Source organism: Aspergillus chevalieri, chromosome 7 (assembly GCF_016861735.1).
Source record: "Aspergillus chevalieri M1 DNA, chromosome 7, nearly complete sequence".
Taxonomy (NCBI): domain Eukaryota; kingdom Fungi; phylum Ascomycota; class Eurotiomycetes; order Eurotiales; family Aspergillaceae; genus Aspergillus; species Aspergillus chevalieri.
In genome coordinates this window covers 1,691,239-1,712,940 of record NC_057368.1, presented here as the reverse complement: position 1 = coordinate 1,712,940, position 21,702 = coordinate 1,691,239, and the positions used below count along the sequence as shown (strand labels likewise).

Sequence of the window (21,702 nt, the reverse complement as noted above, 5' to 3'; positions counted from 1 at the left end):
AAACGCTCCCCTGAGCTTTCAACCCGATTTTCAAGGCGATACGACTATCAGCGAGCATTGAATGAAGACCCAAAGGCTATACAACAATGGTTTGACACATTATGGGAGGTAAAAACGGAATATGGAATCTCGGATGATGATATCTACAATTTTGACGAGACTGGATTCGCAATGGGACTTACCAGCACCTCTCGGGTGGTCACAAGAGCTGAATATTATGGAAAACGCAAGCTTCTACAACCTGGCAATCGAGAATGGGTAACAGCCATTGAATGTATTAGCCGTAACGACGCTCTTCCACCAGTTATCATCTTCAAAGGGAAAGTCTTCATTCAAGGCTGGTTCTCTACGGCTCCGCCAGAGTGGCGATTCCATATGAGCCCAAATGGGTGGACTACCGATCAAATTAGCCTCGATTGGCTGCAAAACCACTTCGTTCCGCATATACAAAAGCGCCAAGGTGGTGCCTGGAAGCTCTTGGTTATGGATGGGCATGGAAGCCATTTAACAGCTCAATTTGATGCTATCTGCAAAGAAAACAAGATTATCCCGTTGTGTATGCCTTCGCATTCATCTCATCTTCTACAGCCTCTCGATATTGGCTGTTTTTCCACAATCAAGAAGGCATATGGGCAGTATATCCAATCAAAGCTTCGATCTGGTATACACTCAATTGATAAGCATGATTTCTTACATGCTTATATCCAGGCACGTCTTACAGCCTATAAAACCGATACAATATCGAACAGCTGGGTTGCTGCAGGGATTATTCCATATAATCCAGAGCAGGTGCTCAAAAATATCACCATACAGCTTCGAACACCAACCCCCCTCTAGCCGTGGCAGTGAGGGCTATGTGCCTCATACTCCACAGAGGCCCATTGATATTCATCGCCAAACATCTTCGATCAATACCCTACTACGGCAAAGATCAAAAACACCCCCAGAAGCACTTTTGGACCAAATACAGCAAATGAGCAAGGGCTTCGAGAAGATGGCTCATCGTACTGCTTTCCTTATCCATGAAAACCAGCGTTTACAGGCCGAAGTCGATCACCAGCATAAAAAACGAGCCCGATCTAGAAAGCAGATACCATACAATCAAGGCTTAAATGCTGGCCAGGTGCAGCAGCAAATATTCGAGGAATTAAATGCTCAAGAAGCCGATACTGCTGCCGAGGCATCGGCCTCGGCAAGCAATGAATCGGCCAATCAGCGGCCGCCACAGCGCTGTGGAATCTGCAAAAATATAGGACATAGAAGGAATCGATGCCCTGAGGTACAGGATACATAGAAAAATGAATTTTGATTGGTTGTGGTTGAATTATATATATATGTGTTTGGGGGGTCGGTGGGCCGTGGCCACTCGCATGTGGTGGCCACTCGCATGTGACTTACGTTACAGAAAGATCCTGTGTTTTTGTTCTTTGCTTTGAATACTATGAAAGATGATTATGGCGAATTGATTGCTATGAGGGACATGGTAATTCTGTGTATCAAAATGTATCAATTAGGCAGCGAGCATTCGATCTATTCGTCTATGTACCGGATTTAAATGACATCATGGAGACAATCCAACGTATTCTCTGCATCTGTTGAATGCAGAATTATTTTACTGGTGGATTTGAAAAAAGTGTAAAATGAAATATTAGCATAGAGAGCTGATCTACTAAGCCATCCAGTTGCCTGCTAACAAGCATTGAGATATATCAGTATACGTCATTAGCAGTTCATATCAGCTCCACTGAGCGGCATCATATATTAATCTCAATTCGAGATATCTTCTTGTCTTCGCACTCTTTAAATCCCACTTACCCATTGAAGCTTGGCAAGAACTTCTGGGTCAAGCATCAAGACAATCATCCCAATGATCAACAGCAGCCATTGCTACAAGCATTTTCGAAGCACACCCAAAGCAATTCACTCGATCCGGAATATGTCGACTTCGCGCGGGACATCCAAGTTCCAGAACCTTCCCAGAGCGATCTCAGGGCCATTGGAATGCCCGCTCGAGGTAGGATAGCCCCCGTGTATCGGCAATATAGCCGTGATTGACTCGGTCAGGGAACAAGTCTCTTGCATTCATCCGCATTCAACAAGGGCTCAGCATTTCCTGCTGAAGAGCGCAAGACATTCAAGCTGCATGGGCTACTCCCGCCCAATATCCAGACTTTGGATGAGCAGGTCCGGAGGGCGTACGAGCAGTACAGCAGCCGGCAGGATGATCTGGCAAAGAATACGTTTATGGCGAGTATGAAGATGCAGAGTGAGGTGTTGTATTATAGGGTCTGTTGACTTTCTTTCCTCCTGTATTAACAATAATAATGCTGACGGGTTGATACGCAGCTACTTCAAGATCATTTCAAAGAGATGTTCGGTGTGATTTATACACCGACTGAAGGTGATGCTATACAGAATTACTCGCGGTTATTTCGGAGACCAGAAGGCTGCTTTTTGAATATTACCGATCAGGACAGAATTGAAGAATGTCTATCGAATTTTGGTGGTGGTGAGGATGTTGATTATATCGTGGTTAGCGACGGAGAAGAGGTATGCATTACTCATGTCCTCATATGCCTAAACATGGCCTAACATCAGTAGATCCTCGGAATCGGTGACCAAGGAGTTGGGGCTATTCTGATCTCCACGGCCAAGCTGGTCATCACCACCTTGTGTGCTGGCATTCATCCATCTCGGCAACTCCCAGTGGTGCTGGACTGCGGTACAAACGTATGAATACCCAGTCAAGCAACATTAGGAAATGTCAACTGACAGCTGCAGAATAAAACCCTGCTCAATGACGAGCTGTATCTCGGTCTCCGTCAGCCTCGAGCCCGCGGAAAGGAATACGACGAGTTCTTGGAGAAGTTCGTGACCATTTCTCGGAAGCGATTCCCCAAGGCGTATATCCACTTGTAGGCCAATGCTTGAGAAATGGAGCGGGCAAAAGGCTGACACACATCAGTGAAGACTTTGGCCTCCAGAATGCCAAAAGGGTTCTGGATAAGTACAGATCACGCGCGCCCTGTTTCAACGATGATATCCAAGGAACCGGATGCGTCACGTTGGCCGCTATAATACCAGCCCTCCGCGTGAGTAATGTTAAATTGGGCGATGCGCGATTCGTCATGTTTGGTTCAGGAACTGCTGGCACAGGAATAGCGGACCAAATATGCGGAGCTATTGCGAATGAAACAAGCAAATCCAAAGAAGCCGCCGCGAAGCAGATTTGGTGTTTGGATAAGCAAGGGCTTCTTCTCAAGTCCCAGGGTGACCAGTTGACAGCGGCTCAAGTCCCGTATGCACGAGATGATTCTGAGTGGGATACGAAGGAGACGCCCGACCTGCTATCTGTAGTGAAAACCGCAAAGCCTCACGTCCTGGTTGGGACGTCGACGAAGCCCAAAAGTTTCACGGAGGAAGTGATCCGTGAAATGGCCAAGAACGTCGAAAACCCAATTGTACTGCCATTGAGCAACCCCACTCGTCTACACGAAGCTGATCCCCACGACATCAACAAATGGACGGGCGGTCGCGCCTTGATGGCTACCGGGAGCCCGTTTCCACCAGTGGACCGGGACGGAGGCAAGTACGAGATCGGTGAGTGAAGTTAATCTGTTTACTTGATCAGCTGAGTTTTTAACTTTCTTTCTCTTCTAGCGGAATGCAACAACTCCACCTGCTTTCCTGGGATTGGTCTTGGTGTCGTCCTATCCCGTGCCCGAGTGCTTTCTGACCGAATGTTGGTCGCAGCAGTTAGTGCGTTGGCAGCTCGATCGCCGGCGCTGAAGGACGCTAAGCGACCATTGTTGCCCGACGTCGAGGAGGCGCGGTCAGTTAGCGTTGACATTGCAAAAGCCGTGATTCAAACCGCAGTGGAGCAAGGGCATGCAGAAGAGACTGACATTCCGACCGATCCGGACGAGTTGGAGGAATGGATTCAAGTGCAGATGTGGGATCCCGTGTATCATCCATTGAAAAAGGTGTAACCTGGTCAGAGGCAGTGACTAGAATGTTTGCTATGTCTTGGGATATATAAGTTGGTTATTATCAAGTTCTTATAGTACAATTAAGACATGGAGGCGATGCATCCCTGTAATGTACACAGTAATGATTGGCGTTAGATGCATGAGCAAGCATGAGGCTCTTAAATCCCAAGTGGGCAAATGGTCTTCATAATGACAACAATCAGAGTAACAATAGTGTTGGTGGCAGTGAGGTAATCATTATTGTGAAGGTGCCTCGTTAAACAGCCACAGTAATAACGATCTGCGCCATTCAGGGTCTTTTGTCCGAGTAATGTGCCACCAATTTGCTACTACGCCTTGGAAGTTTGTCTCGTTTCTCAGACAGGCATTGTCTACTTTAATCTCGACTAAATGCGTCAAAGGAAAGAGCAAACTTTGATTGGGATCTTTGGTTTATAAGCGCCGTGTCTACCAGTATCCTGTCGCATTTGCCTCTGGCTCCGATGGTGGCTTCCTATCAACATCATCGACATTCAGTCTCTGCTGCCTCTTACCTACTATATTTTCCTGCATTTTGCTCTTCTATCACTACTTCTTCTTGACATACACTCTTCCCTCACTCTTCCTTCACATACCTTTTTCTCAATATAACTTTCTCGATACTGTTACTGCTTTATATCCGAACAAGCACACGCACTTCCCTAACAACCGACAAAATGAAGCTCTCTGCTGGAATTTCTGCCCTACTGTTCCTCTCCTCGGTCGCCAACTCCGCTGTCATTCCGAAACGGCACTCGACGGATCTTATCGACCCCGCCATTACGCCTGCCTCTAAGCTCTCGGTGTGGCAGGCCCTGGAGAAGCGTCGAGGTGGAGGTGGAGGTGGTCGAGGTGGGGGTTCTGGCGTTGGCAGTGGCGGTGGCAGTGGAGGACGCAGTGGTAGCGGTGGCAGCGGTAGCCGTGGTGGTAGCAGCGGTCGTGGTGGTAGCAGTGGAGGAAGCAGCGGAGGTTCGACCAGGTGAGTTGACAGTCATCCCTCTTGGTATGGACTCTAAACTAACCATTTTCTTTCCAGCTCAAGCAGCAACCGAGGAGGTACCAGCCGGAGTGGTTCAGGACGAGCTCCCTCGTATGGCGGTGGATCGTACTACTCTGGAGGTTCCAGAACGCCCTACACTGCAGGTTCTCGGTCTCCCGGAGGTCTGACACCGTACATTTTGCCCGCAGCTGCACTGGGTCTCGCAGGAGGTGCTTTTGCCTATGGAGCGTACGCTTATCCCTATGAGCACGACTACAATTACACGAACTCGCACTCGCACAAGGAAGAGTCGCTGCCTGTTGTTTGTGTTTGCGAGCAGTACATGGAGTGCGGATGCGACGACAACAATAGCAGCGCTTTCTATGAGAGTCTTTTCAACGGCACGGAGCCCAGGAATGGCACCAACGTTCGCGTCGTCGATGTCAACGGAACGCAGAAGATTTATGTCAATGGATCTCTGCCGAATGGGACGACAGCTGCGGAAAATGCGGCACCAGCGACGGTCCAGATGGCGCAGACCAGCGGATACTTGGCTATGGCTGCTATTGCGTTGGGTGCGGTCTATGCTCTGTGATTTGGCCTGCGAAAAGGGCGTTTTGTCAAAACGCATATCTATGATGGACATGTCACGGATGGATGAGGGATGGTGGTTTATTCATTGTTATTAGTGCAGCTTGACTTCCGATACCCCTGGATCCGGCGTTGGGAGGATTTCGTTCGCTTGGTATATTTTCGCTTATAGATTGCTATGACAGTTTAGTACGTGGTATACGTCAGTAATATGATAAAATTGGCCCTCTCATATGCATTTTGACCTGGAGACACAAATAATTTGCTTGCTGGCGTGAATGGCGAGGATTAACTTCAATATAGCTGTCTCTTTCGCTTGTAGCTTTGGTGGTTCTGGTTTTCTCCGCCTCCGCCCTCCTCGGCTACTTCTTCTCTCCGTACGGAGTACGGAGTAGTATTTCTCCCACATTCAACTCTCTTCCTGTCGGAACCACGTCCGGCTAATTATGCAATAAAAGATATTGAGTGCCTCGAATCAACATGTGATTAAACTGAAACCCCACTGGACACAATACGGAGCAGGATCCTGTACAGAGTACAGGTAGTTGGTCTTACTCCTTGTAAGTACCACTGGACTCCGTGCTCGACATGCAGGTACACAATCTTATCCTCACTACTCCGTACTATACTCCTGTGCAAAGCTAGCAACACTCGATAGAACTACTATTTCTGGCAACAGGTCAGTGAACCGAACTCAACCCCAAGTCATGTGAGCAACGGGCCCTCCCGGGGCACCCGCGGAATCTGCTCTCTTAGCCAGGAGCACCACCACAACACTGCATTTCCGCTGGAAGGGCAGTGGTCACTGCGGGATGGCGCCAAGCAGGCGGTCTTGACGCAGGCACAGTGATCAACAGGTGCAATAAAACCTTCAAACACCCTAGACTGGGCTGTCCAGCGCCCAAAAGCCCCAAATGTCAATAGGCTCGGAGATGGATTGCTCCCTATGGAAGACGAACGACAGCCAGACACGCCGGAAACCATGGCTGAAGTTATATTAATTTAATTTTAAAATGTTACTAGCAGTCTCCGACTAACGAATAGTAGTTTGCATTTGATGTGATAAGGCTCTGCCCCTTTATTTTCTTTCTTTTTGTTTGGTTGTACTTGAAAGAAAAAAGTTCTTCAGTTTAATTACCAACTGACTCCCACGTTGTCGCTGTTTCTTTCTTTCTTCTCTTCTTTTTTTTTTCTTTTTTTTTTCTCTCTCTCCTGCTAAGCAGTGTCATTCGTTTTCTTCACTCTTCACAAGAGCTGTCACTCGTTTCCAGCTCCATTCGCTCGCTATATCTCAAGTCGGTTGATTGATTCGATCGCAATTTTGAAAAAAAAAAATCATACATACGAATCGTTGTCGCGACAATCCAAAAAATCAACAATAGCCAAGATAACACATCTGATCAACCTGATCTTCAATACATATCCGATCTTATCAAAGAAAATCCCGACAATTCAAGATGTACTTCACCAAGGCTCTTCTGGTTGCATCCGCCGTCCTTTTCGCGCCTGTCGCGCTCGCTGCTGAGCATGCCGATGCCCCTGCGCCTACCTCCACCACCACCGTCCAGGTCGTCCTGGCTACTCCCTCCACGAGCACGACCACGACACCCTCGTCTACCCCGGCGCCATCTTCGACTCCTGCTGCGTCGAGCAGCAGCTCGTGGTTGATTTCCCACACTCCCAGCTCGTCTTCCTTCGTCAAGGCTAGCTCCACCTCGGCCCTGATCAAGGCTTCCAAGCCCACTGCCAGCGCTACGACTTCCACGCCTGCGGTTGCTACGGGTGGTGCTTCCCCTGTTCAGTACTCTGGTGCTATGGCGGCTGGTGTCGTGGCTGTCGCGGGTCTGGTCATGTTCTAGTCGACAAGCCTCTGAAAGAAGAATCTCTGGGTTTGCCCTATTATGGAATGAGATAAGTTGCGGTCCTAGTATCCATCATCAAAGCAAGCTCTTGGACAAAGCCGGGGATTCTATATTATCCACTTTCTCATCTGGCCCACACATGACTTCATTATCTTCTCGATACATTATATTGCCAACTATGAGATGGATGAAATGTCCGCTTTCTCTCCTTCCATCAATTTCCTTTTTTTCTCTTTTACCATTTAACATTTTTTTGATCCATTTCTCTTCTTCTTATACCCTGTGGAAGAGCCCTTTTTTGACCCCCCTCCTTTTCTTCTTCTTTTTTCTCTTCTTACACAACTCCTCACATGTCCTCTGAAGTAATGAATGAGTGTAGGACTATTTTGACCTTTCTTGATGAAACTGCAGCTTTCTATTTCTTGTGCATTGCATGCCATGCCCCTATTATGTTTTCTACGGTTGATACCTTGTTTTTTTTTTTTTTTGCCTTGTTTGGTAATTGATAATTTTGCACGTGCCTTTTACATTTTGGCCCTATTTTCCTTATCCTTAAACAAGTATAAATACTGTAGATATGACGGGCATGCAACTGGTACTGTGGTAGGTTAACTAAGAGAAGATAGGTTACTCCATTCCATTGCTTTTGCCTGAGTCAACAAGCCATAGAAGTATGTATAGTACAATTTACAATAAACATGAACATTTCCAGAGATAAAGAGAAGATTCACACCGCCATCAATCAGTCTTTCAATGCCGCCTCGTATCTGTAGAATCGGCTGGTTAGCTGCTATTCTATCTTGACAGTGGAGAAGGGAAATAACGTACCTCTTCCCTCTAAAAGCCCATAATCCCCAGTTCCCGCACGAAACGTCATGAGGATCTAGGTCGTTCAGATCCCACCGCAGACTGCGGAAGATATTCTCGCCTGGCTCTAGCAAGATGTCAACTTCACCCCCACACTTTTCACGAACCCAGTTGATGTCTCGCTCCATGTCCCACTGCGTGTATCCCGTACTGATGATCGGGACCTTGGTTTCCAGCAACTGCGGGAGTGTCTCCTCCCATTCGAAAGAGCTGGCTGGGTGGCCCAGGCCGGGGTGGAAGAGGACCACAAGATCCAGGTAAGGGTCGAACGGCTGGAAATAGTTAGCTTTGTACATTGTGTGGAAGTAGTCAACGTAGGTGGTGATCTTCATCTGCCCGCCCAGTCGGTCTTCCACGATGCCTCCGAAGGGGTTCTCCGGTGTCCGCTCTGGGAGCGGGAATTCTTCGTCCCGGTTGGCCATGCTTTCAGGTCCAATGAATATCAAGTGAAACAAGGTACGTGGAAATATATAGCTGAGCTGAAGCCAGACATCACGGGGCAGGGAAGATTCGGCACGAGCTCCAAGAATGAAGATTCGGACCGGGGGCGCTTTAAGACGCAGTCCCTGGATGTCGGTTCCTTCTCCGGTCTTAGGAGGGTGCAAAGTGTATCGCAGAGCTAAGAAGATATTAGTATATTCGCTCTCTTTCAATGCCGAGAAAAGTACTCACCGCTCAAGCTCTTAAGACCCTCAACAGTCAGCCTGTCGTTTTTCCGGACGCTGTAGGGACTCAATTCGTGCACAACGCTTCCAATTGTCATAGGATACGTCAACATTCGAGTAACCTGGCGCAGGCTACGGTCATCGTTGATGGCCTCAAACTCGCGCGTATAGAGAAAAGTATCCCAATTGGTCATGTTGATAACATAGGTATCATCCTGTACACCCGGGTACGAGAACTCGGGGAAAAACCGCCCAGAGTGTAGGTCATGGTCATCCTCGTTGATCTGGCGGATGGTTTCGCAAATCTCCAAATGCGCCTCGAAGTCATCCATCCAGTGTCCCTCTGTACAGTAGATCGGCACGCCGCAGTCGGGGCATTCGAAATGCGAATGGGCAGGCGGGAGACTGGCGTGCTGGGCGCTCTTGCGCGATTCCGGGTCGTGCGGCGACACGGGCAGCCGGGTTTGTTGGTGGCTCGGGTGAGGGCAGAAAGCATTCTGTTTGATGAATTCCGCACGCTGTCGGATAGCTCGTGAAGGCGACCTGGAGAAGGGATGGAAGAGATTATTGGGCCTCAGCAGTTCCCGGGTCCCTGCTGTCCCTGACACTGTAGAGGCGGTAGCTTTTTGCACGACGGATTGGTTGGCGGGCGTAATTGGCTGTGACGGTGACAACGCTACTCGCTTGAGCGGTTCCTGCGTGCCTGTTGGTAAACTGCGCTCATTGCCGTTGTTGCTCCGTGAGTGAGAGCCAAAGCTCCGGACAGAGAATGCGGGAGCGTTGTTGCAACGCCGCCTCGAATTGGCCCAGTTCTGCGGCCGGACGACAGGGCCACGGGGTCTGACCCCTCGACGAAGTACCTGGAGACAACGTCCACAGGTATACTCGCCAGTCATTGTGAGTTTTGTGGGCGAGTGATGTACAATGACTTACAGACTGCTGCCGAGGATCGACGATTATTTTGGTAGCGGTATATCACGTGATAAGTCTACTGAGATGAAAACAGTTCGTATTCCAGAAGCAAGTATATATACAGAACAAGATATTCTAGTATTACCCGCAGGAACACAACTAAAGACAAAAGTCCTCGGTCCTTATTGTTTTATTACGTACTTTCTATAGCCTCTCAGAAAATATCCTCACTGGCACTCCAGTCCTGCGCTTCCCTGGACTCCCAGTACTTCCCATTGTGTGCCCAGTACTCTTCACCAGTGACGGGACATTGAGCTCTGGTGAACCACTTGGGATGGTACTCCACCCCATTAGCTTCCCGCTCTCTTCGAGCCGCACGTTGTTTCTCCTCAACCCGGTGCTTCTCCTCCGCGGCAAGGTCGTATTCGCCTTCTTCCATAGCACGCTGGTCAGGCCGAAGGCGAGTGTCCGTGGGAGGAAGATAGTTCTTCAGGCTTTCCGGTAGCGCGTTCAACGTAATAACGAAGGGAGTCACGTTGAACGGGATGCCCGTGGGGCGTTCATGAGACTGCCAGACCAAGAATGTCTTAGCCGATTCCGGATCTTGAGCAGACACTTGAGCCTCAAAACCAGGAGTATGACGAGCATAGATCTTGTCGTTCCATCGGCCACCGATACTCCACTTGGGAGACCCGCTGGAGTCAACGACCTTGCCCGTCACCTGGTATGCGGATGCAGCTTTCCAACCTCTGGGCTTAAAGTCCAAGTAACAGACCTCCCCAGTGTTCCAGTTCTTGATCTCCATCAATCCATAGTTATCCACAGTGGGATTTCCGGTGATGATACCAACAACGGAAGAGGTAACCTTCTTCCACGTGTAGAGTTCCTCTCCTCCGGAGACGGGACGCAACTTCAAGAACCATGTACCCAAAAGGTTGATGTCAAAGGATTTGCCGTAGAATTTCGACTTGAGAGCCGATTCGCCCTGTGCAAAAGAATTAATGTCAGTCTTGAAAGGAGGCAAAGGATTTCGGAGCACCGCTACTTACGTAGTAATCCCACTTGGCCGACTCAGCCCAAGCAGCCCCAATCGGAGGATGATGGCTGACTTGTTCCACGAAGAAACGATAACCTTTATCCGGCCTCACATACTCGAAGGTTTCACCCAAGAGCGGGTTGAATGGTTTCGCAACACGACCAATGGTGGAAGCGTATTCACTTGCCGCATATGCGGCAACATACACCATACGCTCCATGGAATCAGATCGGTCAGATGCGATATCAAGGAGGTCTGCATATTCCAGATCCTCAGCCACACGCTGAAGCAAGGAAGTTGGCTCGTTGAAAGACACAGGCAGCGTCATCTTTGTCATATCTTTGCCAATCATGGATTTCAAGATTCCCTGAAGAGCGAACGTCAGATTTTCTGCTTATGTTTTACGGATGTCCCTGAAGGTCGACTTACCCATAAAGAGATCCTTGGTCTGTTATCGTAATCCATCTTGAGTCTCTTCCGAATGGGTTCTTCATATCCCTTGAACGAAGGCTGGATTTCCCTGTATTTCACAGCTCGAAGCTCACCGTTTGCGTCGCTAGGCTGCTCTTTTTCCTCCTTCTCTTCAGATTTAGTCAAATCTTCTGCTTCAATTTCGCCCGCATCAAGGGCGTCGAAGAATTCGTCTTCCTCATCATCATCAGACTCGTAAAGACTGCACACCTGGGAACGCGTTCCCTTCTTGGGGTCCTCCTCGATATGGCCCGGAAGTTCTTCCGCATTTTCCTCGGCTCTGGCTTGCTGCGCACCTGCGTCGACAGGAGTCTCACCCTCACTGGTGACTTGCACCTGAGGCGAAACGCCCGCGGCGAGGCGAGTATGATTGGCAGACGCACCCTCCAGCGCTTCCTTGAGCGCCTTCTTAGTCCGGCGTCGCTTCTCCTCGGATTCGCCCATCTTCGACTGAAGTTCTTCATGTTCCTGCGCGACTCGAGCCATACTCTCCTCCCACATGTTGCGAAGATGCGCCTCCCGGCCCAATCGATAGCGCCAATAGGAATCACGATCGCGGGATATCCTAAGGAGGTTCTGCACCAGGCTCTTTAAGCTGCTCACGGCAGCGTCATAGGCGGCCAGAGCTTGTTCGACTGCCGGATCTGAGATTGTCATCTCCGGATTGTTTGACTTTTCGGTTTGTAGGGACGATGCAACGTTTGCAAGCAGTTCAAGCTGAATCTTTGCGGACTGCGCGGTGATATTCAAAGCATCCTTGTCGCCAGCAGGAACTTCGCGGCTGGATGCATAGTCGCCATAATCATCTTCTTCCCCGTCAGGCCCATGACTGGCTACCCTCACATCACTCTGTGGGCCGCCTTGCTCAAAAGGGTCGTAAATGGACCCTTCCTCGTCTCCAAGTCCGCTCTCCGCAGTAGTACGAGATGTATATTTGCTGAGCTTTGAACCACTGCTGTTCGGCAACTCTAGCGACGGGGGGGCCAAGCCCTTCGTTTCACCTGAGGGTTCGAGCCCTCGTCCCTCGGACTGGTCGAGTTTCGCTTGACGAAGTGCCTCGGCATCCTGGTTCTGGCGTCTCTCCTCCTCTTTAGCTTCATCCTTGGCCCACTGGATGGCATTGTTCAAGGTCCAAAACCAGCGCTTCGCCTCCACAACGTGATTCGCTTTGAGGTGGTATTTAACGGACGATTTGCCGTGAATTTCAAACCGTGTCTTATCCTGGGGGTCCATATTCAACCTCGCGATCTTCATGTTGATCGCACCACGGCAAGCAGAGCCAGCATCATCCTGATGCTTGTAGTAACTCAACACTCCATCCTCAAGAACAAACCACCGTAGCTTATAGCCGGTAGTGTAATTCGTCCACTTCTTCAAGTAACCTCTCATTTCGCGCGAGTCCTTGCCCGCCAAAGGAGGCTCACCAATAGATGACCGGCCGGCGAGAGCCTGTGCAGTATTGTTTCCCAGAATGGCTTTCTCCTGGATGCCGCGCTGCGCAATGGCGGCAGCCGGGGACTTCTTGAGAATGGATTTCGTTCGGTCGTCCTTGGTGACATCCTGCGGCAACTTGCCTTTCTTATCACGACGGAAGGGATCGGCCCCATGCATCAAGAGGATCTGGATAAGTTTCGTGTCCTTCTTTCTTGCCCCCTCATGCAACAGAGTCCCTCCAGACTGCGTTGTGGCGGGATCCGTGACGAGTTCCAAACTGTTGACATCGATGGTCCCTTCCACCCGGGGTTCTTCCAAAAGCTTTTCTAATTTTTCATGTTGCTCCTGGGTGATTATGGATTGAATCTCCTGGGTCTTGCTGTCAATGAACAGGGACCGTGCCAGCTGCAGTTGCTGGAAAATCTCTGGAGTCCGGGCGAGATCGAGAGCAGTCTGACCGCGGTAGTTAACCAATGAGTCATTAACAGCCGGACGATTTAACAATTCTCGCACCAGCGGGCCTCTACCAAGCTGCGCAGCAAGGTGGAGCGCCGTATTGCCATCCCGATCTCGCGCATTGATATCAACATCTTCCCCTGCAGACAGAACGTATTCAACCACCTGCGGCTCAGCGCATTGAATAGCCAAGTGAAGGACGGTGGTCCCGGAAAGAGTGCCTGCACCCTGGGGATCTTTGGCTTCCTTGATTGCCTTGGAGATCGCCGTTGTATCCCCGCTCCGCAGAATCTCAAATAACCGGAACGTCCTCACAGATTGTTCGAGAGACACACTTCCGCCCTCAGCGCCCTGCGGGATCGAAGGCAACTTCTCAACTGTATCTCCACCATTCTGGCTAGAGGCGGCGGGGTCCAGGGAGCCATCTGCGGACGTCGGCGGGGAAGTGGTTGTCTCCTGGCGAGACATTCGGCGGCCGTTGTTTCGCGACATGGTTATGGGGGAGCCCAAGAAGCCATCGTTATTCACGGTGGAAGGGGGGTTGGTGGACTCGAGCGAGCCTCTGGCTTCCTCGGGAATCTCTTCGCCCCGCGACTTGTCCCGATGCAAGATGGAAAGAGCCAGCGAACTCCGGGAGCGCTTGTGTCTAAGAGGTAAGGGCATTGTTAGCAGCCGTTTTGCGCCTGATTCCAGTGACGTGTAGGCTTCGTTCCATCAAAGATTGATCGCGACGGCAAAGCGAAAGGTCATTGAGTGGCCATCTGGACAGTTTCGATAGTTCCTCAAGAGTAATGGCTTGGTTTCTCAATCACTATCTGCATGCCATATATACCGGTGAACGAATCACCCGAACGGATGACACGGCTTGCCATCACGATCCATGGAACTAGAGAGGTGTCCCAGAGATATGACTTACCCTTCGCCTCTTTCCGTCATATCTCACACTCGCCACTTGACGCCAATAGGTCTCTGGTACATATACAGACAGAAGGGAGGTGAGGTTTAACAATAAGCAACTCGAAATAACAGCGGGATGAATAGAAATGGTTTACTTTTCAAGGGATAATTCACAGAGCTGCAAGTGGCGAATGGGTGTCCCCCTGATCTCGAAGGGGTCCGTTGCGATCTCCATCTTCACATGGTCCCGCCTTGGCAATTTTCTATGCAATCATAGGATCGTTGCAATCTGTACTAACTTTTAGAGCACGATTACTCCGTATATAGCGGTAGATATTTTACAAGTCTGCTGAGGTTGGTAGCCGTTTGGAGCTCAGGTGATCCATTCTTACTATGTAGTAAGCGTCCATTTTGATCTATTACACATAATGCATATATTTACAAAATCTTATTCGTTAAGGTATCTAACTTAGAATACAAGAGTCTATACAAACGTTTCGAATCTGTGGTATTTATCGAGTCTCTCCGCTGACCAAGACAATCACACTGCCCAGCTGTCTCTTGACGTCCTCCTTGTCAACATCGTGGGTATCCTCCACCTCACCCCACATGTCAGTCTGCCACCTGACTTCCAAGGTCGATGCTTCAGCGGCCTCCTCAATACCGAACCTTCTCTGCTCCACGTTCTGCGCGTGACGGAAGTTCTCGCTCCATTCAGCCACCAATCTCGCGGCGATGAGTAAACTCTTCGAACCGAGTACTCCGCGCTCGAAGCCAGCTAGATCATAAGCCTGGAGGTTGTAGATCCATGTCTTTATAATGTCTTTCGTAGCTTGCGGTTGGGAAGCCGGGATAATGCTGCCCTCGTCCAGGATGGGTTTGATTTCAATCCCTGGCCAGACCTTGGTGCTCAGATACGCAATAACGTCCTTGGCCACCCGTTCCTGGACATCACGGAGACTCTCCACCTTCTCGCCCTTCTCATCCACTTCCGGCGGCGAATACGGGTTCTTCTCCGGAACCCAGCAAAGCAATGTATCGGTATCTAGATATCGCATGGTAGTCCTCACGATTTGTTCCCTGGTGGTGGTCTGGCCTTGCGTATCTTCCCGAGCAATGTCCGCCCCGCGTGCAGTCAACGAAGTCAACGGGATCATATGATGCTTGAGGGCTTGTTGGGCTGAAGTCATCACATCCCACTCCAGAGCAATCGCGTGTGCCAGATGAGGCTTGGTTGGAGGGATCGAGAGGATATCCTTAGTCGGCGTCCGGACAGGTCTGGTATCAAGCAAAACTTGATATTCCTCTGGAAGCGCATGGCATGATCAGCTTTCAGGTCTCACGCATGTAAGCTCCCCGCTTCTGTTTTCTGTTTTTCTTTTTTTTTTTGGTATGACGTACCCGGCTTCTTCTTGACATCGACATTTTTCCAAAAACGTTTTTTCAGAGCAGAGATTTTCGATGGTCGCACTGGAGTCTCTTTTTCAGTTTCGGCAATTTTTGTTTCTTCCTCCGCTGCTTGTTGCTGCTGCTGTTGCGGCGGCTGCTCCTGTTCTTGCTGCTCCCCAAATTCTGGGGCCGGTGCAGGGGCTTTCGGGGGAGGTCCATGAGCGGTAATTGGATGAGCAATGGCTGTCCTCAGCGGGGAGTGATGGAAAAAGCGAGCTGCTGATGCATTACGCCGAACGGCCGTGGAAAATAACTGCGACGAAAGAGTCGCGGGGGCGCGAGTGAGTATTGTCATCGCTGTTCCACACAATCAAAAGCGAGTAAATCCAGACAATGCGATACAAGTGTTGGCAAATTGAATGAGAAATTAAAAGTGAGAAGTAAGGATCAGGTGTGATTACGCTGTAGCTGAAAGAGAGCTTGTCCGAATGAATCGTCGAGTTGCCGACGGAAAACATCAGCGGGCCCAGATTGCCACAAGCGCCACATTCTCCGCAATTCGATGCCTCTGATCCATGCCACTATTATTCCTCATGCCTCATAGCACATATGAGAAGTGTCTCATTATGGTTACGCCATATTGCAGAAACTTTGATGGTTGCGAATATTGCTTTGTCACTGCGCTGACGATCCCTTTAACGGGGTGAACATATGACATGTTGGACCAGAGCTGAAATGGATTATTTTTTTTTATCATAAGAACAAAAAATACATTAGCTATTATGCCATAGTTGACATGAGAGCAAACAATAGAACAGAACTTGAATCAAAACAGAAAGCCGCCCATAATCCTTCAGTCTAATATGAAAACAGATCAGTCCCTGTTCAATAGGTATTAGTGGTATCCAAGTGACGGGGCGAGCCTGCCCACGCCTCCGTAATTTACAGATTAACCTCACGTAAATGAGGTCCTGCCTTTTTTTTTTTCTCCTCTGCTCCCTCCTTTTGTCTTTCTGGTCTCGTCAAATAAGCACCAAATTATTGGTGGCCTGGCACCGTCAATCCTCATGACGGAACGAGCGGATGAAAGCAAGGCAGGGAAGAGAAACAAGAAAACACAATGCTCGAAAAAGTTGTATGGGAAAAGGAAGAAAAAGGAACAGAAAACGAGACAGGAAGTCTGGGTATTAAAGTGACGGAGCAATGCGTAGAAGAACTGAAATGGTATATCGCAGAACCCCATTTGCGAAACCAACTCGATTATAACAGAAAGCGAAGAAAATGGGTAGAAGAGAAGAACGGGGATGCCAAACGTTACGTGACGTCTGGAATCCTATCCGGGAATTCATGTTGGTCATCTTTCCAGATTAGGGCATCATCAAGGCATTTCGTCGTAAGCATGTATAGAGATCAAGGGCCAGCGGTCTCACGATGGCTTGATAGGGCGCCAACAACACGGTTTCTCGGGTTGTCTCGCTCTAGATTGACTCGGTTCGGTTCGAGGGAGATCTTTAATTGGACGGGATACAGCGTACCAACGGACGCTGATGTCGTCAGTTCGGTAGAGGAGGATGGACGGCCGGCCAATCATTCGTCGACCATGCGGAAGACATTTATTGAGTGATAAAGTTGGGGTAGTAAGGTCGCTGCTTCATGCGGTCGACATTTGTCCGCTTTTTCATACGTTCTGCGTCATAATCATCGGCTCCATCTCTGCTACCCCATGCAGTCTGTCGTTGATCCAAGAGTTAGCCATGTATCGATTATCAAAGTTAAGATGTCTTTATTAGGCAAGAGCGAGGCCATTGGCTGAACCATGTGGTAGGATCATGCATTGTGGTGTATTGCGAGAGGGGTTGAACACGGGAATGTGCCGTGAATGGACAAGAAGCTCGTAAACCACTCAGGCCTAGATCTCATCATCCAGCACCCCAAGAGCTTAGGGCGCTGCAAGAGAAATGAAAGGATGGAAAAGGAGGGCTGTGTATTTTGGAACTTACCACATTGAGAGTTAGCACCGCGTATATTTTGATAATTCCGTGGAGATAACCGAATAGGATGGACACGGGAAGTAGCAAAACATCGACTGGATAACGAATGTAATGGCCGATAAGTTTAATAAATTTGCTGACGAACATCCACAATCCCAAGGCTTGCATCGCCAAGGTATGCCATTCCTCGCCCCATGTCACGAAGGCTTTGTGGCAGAGCAAAAGGAGCAACAAGTCGCTGATAAGAGCGGGAGGCGACAGGGTAGTCAAATGGACGGCGTAAGCGCTCCAAGGCTGGCGGCTGGCGACACAGATACGTTAGCGTTGCGGCTTAAATGAAGATGTATGCTTTGGTTGCTTTAGATTATGTGCCTCGCCACATGAACATCCGCGTCGACCTACTTCGCGATGATTCGGTATTGACCACGAATTCCCAACAAGAACAGTCTGATCACCGTTTCACCGTTTATAGGCCAAGACGCGTCGTGTTCATCCACTGAAGGGCAAAAAAAAGGAAGTAATTTCCACGCCCAGCGCAGGGATCATTCAAGAAAAATTTCGATCGGCGGAGATCCGAGAAAAAAGAAAAAGAAACGAAAGAGACAGCCAAATACTTACTACCAGATGTGCTTTTCATGAAACATGCTGGTCAGGTTACTGCGCCAGTTGCTTCGCGACCACCGTGCACACTGCTTCAGGAACTTGGGGTTGTCTTCGAGGGTGGTTTGGACTTCGGCCTCGGGATGGTACTGCATGAACGTTTCCCAGCCGTGAGAAACCATCCAACGAGTGATGAAGTTGTCGTCGTCCGCGTTCAGTTGGTATTTACCAAACCACCATTCCTCGTTGGTGAAAGCGTAAGTGAACACTTCATCTTGAAGGATCTTGGTCCGATAGGCAACGCTGCGTCCAGACATGCAAGGAAGGCCACCATCGATATGCGTTGTAGATGCACAATCAAAGTTCCGTCGCTCCAAGTACAAAGCCCCGAGGAAGTTGTAGATGCGCTGCGAGAATGTTGGAGAAGTCGCACGACGCAAACGCTGGCAAGTAACAACACCACCATATCGCTCATCCTTTTCGAACGGGGCCAAAATCCAAGGCATGACAGTGCGCGGCCAACTCACATCGTCATCGGCGAACATGGTGATAGCCGTCCGGACCTCTGGGATAGCACGAGTCATTTGGCGGCGCTTGTTGGGATGAGTGACGGTGAAGAGACGAATTCTCGACTTGGAGGCGGGCATTGAGCTGAGCATGTTCTCGGCTTTCTTTCGATTGGCCTCGATGGTGACCAACAGAAGCTCGTATGGCCGGTTTTCGAGGATAGTCCTGATTGTTTCGACCAATTCATCGCCACAGCCTTCCAGCGTCGGGATGATTACCGTAACATCCTGGGCGGTCAATTTCGGGGTTTCGGGGGGAGGAATCGGTTTGAAAGTCCAGAAGGAGAACAGGTTGACCACCAAACGTAGATAACGATAGAGACTGCGCGGATCTCTTGGTCAGTTTCTTTGCTTTTTCTTTTTTTTTTGTTATTGTTCTCCTCGTTTTTGCTTTTTGTTTTTTTTTTTTTCCTTCAGGCAAGATAGTATTATAACTACTTACAATACAGCGAGAAAAGCTCGCATAAATGGGAATGCCATGGTCTCGAGAGAGAGAAGATCCCGCAGCTTTTCTCCGTCACAACCAATAAATCCGTTTTTTTTCAAACTTTTGATCTTTGCCAATCCTTGCCTGGTCCAACGATGACAGTAGTATGTTCCAAAGCAGAGGCGAATGGAATGATCTTCAATAGTAGAAGATTGAAAGAGAGTAGAAGGAAGATGGAGGAAGAATCGAGAGGAGAGGAAGAGGGATGGAGAACGAAGAAAGTGAGAGAAACGAAAGTTAAAAACGAATGTCTGACCGAAGAGGAAGATAGCTTCTTCAGTCCGAAGGCAACAGAAAGGGAAAGAGAAAAAGAAGAAGAATCCGGATGGGATTCGGGTTAAGTTGAGGCAAAGTCAGGACTTGAAATATCAACAGTACAGATGCGCATCCATTGGAGGATTTTTATTTGCTGGAGATGAAGTGGTGCGGCAGGGGAATTGGCACATGCTGGCCCGTACACTTTTTTTTATTTTTTTTTCGTCGCCAATTGGTAAAATAATAATCAGAATAATGAGCTCCAGTTCCCTTTGTCATTTTGAGTGTCATGCATGGCTGTATTTTTGCCTCGTGCGTCAAGCCCGAAGGAGAGACCCTGGATCTAGATGGACTTTGGCTGATAAGTGGAGATGGTGGGGAATGGGATTGGCGGCGGCCCATGCAGCTAGACTATGTACAGTGACATGGTCCACGAGTGGGGTGGGCGGTACCGTATTGTAACCTCAGAGCTCTCCGAGAGGCTCGTCTGCCGCCGGGGGTGGGTCTGTCTGGTATGGTACGAGTTACGGAGATAATTTTTCTTTATCCCGTGACGGTTATTGTTCTTTTTTAGTCGATAACAAAAAAAAAAAAACATTGGATGGCCATTGGAGTGGCTGAGTCAGAAGCGTTTACGAGTACTATTTACTATGTACAGATACAGTAGTAGAGTAGGAGCGCACGGAATACTCCGTACTTGTACAGATGCCGATGGGCCGACCGAGTCAAGACTTCCTAATGGTTAATTTAACAGTGGAGGTGGCATTAGTTTACTTCCTCGGGGAAGGCAAATGGGAAAAAGAAAATCTAAAATAGGACTAGAGACTTTGACGCTACGGAGCATGTACATATTCCTACGTACATAATCGGAGAGATATGCTCAGTATTACAAAGTTACAGTGGAGACTGATTGAGCATAGCCATCTGACTTACCGGACATTTTACTTCATTCTCCTCGTGAAAATTTAATTATTATATTGCTCTATTGGTACCTTTCCTTGATCATGGTTAATCTCTGTACATAGTACATAGTAGTCCATGTAGATAGTTATCGGACTATGCGCGTCGTCGTACGGACGGGAACTCCGACCTTTCCCCTTCGGGCGCCACATGCAGCATACATCGCCCGGGTCGACAAAAAGTGGTGGCCAGGTAAGAAAATCTTTTAAATAGAAATTGTAGTGGGGAAAAAAAATAATTATCCCGGCTGATTCCACTCTCTTATGATCTTCAACATCCCCCTTGTTAGTATCATCATATGTCTAGACCTCGTGATTTAATTTTTGACTTTCGTTCATGTTGGTCCAAACTAGACGTCAATTTCGGCCGATGCGCGGGAGTAAAGTTTGAAACTGACGTTTTCAAATTCTTCATATGTATATAGTAAAGTGATAGCCAAAATCAAAATTCAAAACCAGAAGCCATGGTAGATAAGGTTTGAGTAAGGCACATGAATTTCGCGCGTGTAAACCATGAATTTCTGACTCGCGGCGACTATCCATATTCGGTACTGCCGCAGCACGGGGACTCCCTCCCGAGTAACTCCATAGAAATAATATTGGAGACCAGAGTAAATTAATACGTGTTCTGGATTCTTGTTTGAATCGGAACGTAGTAAATAGGGGAATTCGGTAGCGATGACCTGGTTAACCTGTTCGTCAAGGATTAGAGAATGCATGGAAAGTGAAAAAAGAAAAAAACAAAAGTACGCATGAGAGTGGGATAAAGCTGCGTAATAAATGGGCTCTCTTTACTCCAACCGGACGAGGCACGCAATTTAAGCTAAGACCATCCACTGCGAACTAGAGATCAATCCATCATCGGCCGTTAATGTACGGAGTAGTGTCATCTTTCCTAAAATATAGCCCCCATCCGAAATGAGCAACGAACTGCCTTCTGCAGTTAACCGACTAACCCTATACCGAGTAATGTCTAGACGCCTATCTATCTAATTACCGGCATCGTGATGTTTCAGGATTCGGGTCCTTTTTTGGGTCACATACAGAAGATAGCAAAAAAAAAAAAAAGTCTACAACGGTGATCCTGGTGGCGATCGTCCAACAACATAGCGACAATGGTAGACTGGATGGATCATGAAGCTTGAGTGGATAATGCCGGCCGCGCTGCAATAGGCTGACAGCAAATTGATCCAGTCGAGAGCATTTCCCGGGCGTCCAAGAGAACGCTCGAGGTTGCTGTACTATGTAGAATGCAACCGAGTACGGATACGGATAATG

At 48.7% G+C, this 21,702-nt stretch overlaps 7 protein-coding genes across 7 annotated transcripts; 3 read left to right on the top strand and 4 right to left on the bottom strand.

Moving 5' to 3' along the window:
• Positions 1–1,936: 1,936 nt before the first annotated feature.
• On the top strand, positions 1,937–3,989 carry MAE1 (NAD-dependent malic enzyme; the record flags this gene model as incomplete). Its single annotated transcript, XM_043282928.1, has 7 exons — positions 1,937–2,014; positions 2,065–2,286; positions 2,347–2,550; positions 2,602–2,730; positions 2,782–2,915; positions 2,966–3,600; positions 3,661–3,989. The coding sequence occupies 7 exons, from the start codon at positions 1,937–1,939 to the stop codon at positions 3,987–3,989; spliced, it is 1,731 nt and encodes a 576-aa protein (XP_043140259.1).
• A 695-nt stretch (positions 3,990–4,684) lies between these two features.
• ACHE_70579A (uncharacterized protein) lies at positions 4,685–5,581 on the top strand (the record flags this gene model as incomplete). Its single annotated transcript, XM_043282927.1, has 2 exons — positions 4,685–4,986; positions 5,044–5,581. The coding sequence occupies 2 exons, from the start codon at positions 4,685–4,687 to the stop codon at positions 5,579–5,581; spliced, it is 840 nt and encodes a 279-aa protein (XP_043140258.1).
• A 1,453-nt stretch (positions 5,582–7,034) lies between these two features.
• Positions 7,035–7,436, top strand: ACHE_70578A (putative extracellular serine-rich protein; the record flags this gene model as incomplete). Its single annotated transcript, XM_043282926.1, has 1 exon — positions 7,035–7,436. One exon carries the CDS (start codon positions 7,035–7,037, stop codon positions 7,434–7,436), a length of 402 nt encoding a protein of 133 aa, XP_043140257.1.
• Positions 7,437–8,181: 745 nt separating this feature from the next.
• MSS51 (putative mRNA processing protein (Mss51)) lies at positions 8,182–9,867 on the bottom strand (the record flags this gene model as incomplete). Its single annotated transcript, XM_043282925.1, has 3 exons — positions 8,182–8,206; positions 8,268–8,925; positions 8,979–9,867. The coding sequence occupies 3 exons, from the start codon at positions 9,865–9,867 to the stop codon at positions 8,182–8,184; spliced, it is 1,572 nt and encodes a 523-aa protein (XP_043140256.1).
• Positions 9,868–10,097: 230 nt separating this feature from the next.
• ACHE_70576S (OSBP family protein) lies at positions 10,098–14,216 on the bottom strand (the record flags this gene model as incomplete). The annotated part of the gene is made up of 4 exons (XM_043282924.1): positions 10,098–10,868; positions 10,933–11,286; positions 11,349–13,926; positions 14,197–14,216. The coding sequence occupies 4 exons, from the start codon at positions 14,214–14,216 to the stop codon at positions 10,098–10,100; spliced, it is 3,723 nt and encodes a 1,240-aa protein (XP_043140255.1).
• A 473-nt stretch (positions 14,217–14,689) lies between these two features.
• On the bottom strand, positions 14,690–15,921 carry ATP12 (ATP synthase complex assembly protein ATP12; the record flags this gene model as incomplete). Its single annotated transcript, XM_043282923.1, has 2 exons — positions 14,690–15,483; positions 15,579–15,921. 2 exons carry the CDS (start codon positions 15,919–15,921, stop codon positions 14,690–14,692), a joined length of 1,137 nt encoding a protein of 378 aa, XP_043140254.1.
• Positions 15,922–17,485: 1,564 nt separating this feature from the next.
• ACHE_70574S (glycosyltransferase family 2 protein) lies at positions 17,486–19,203 on the bottom strand (the record flags this gene model as incomplete). The annotated part of the gene is made up of 3 exons (XM_043282922.1): positions 17,486–17,858; positions 18,176–19,045; positions 19,166–19,203. The coding sequence occupies 3 exons, from the start codon at positions 19,201–19,203 to the stop codon at positions 17,486–17,488; spliced, it is 1,281 nt and encodes a 426-aa protein (XP_043140253.1).
• Between the last annotated feature and the right edge of the window lie 2,499 nt (positions 19,204–21,702).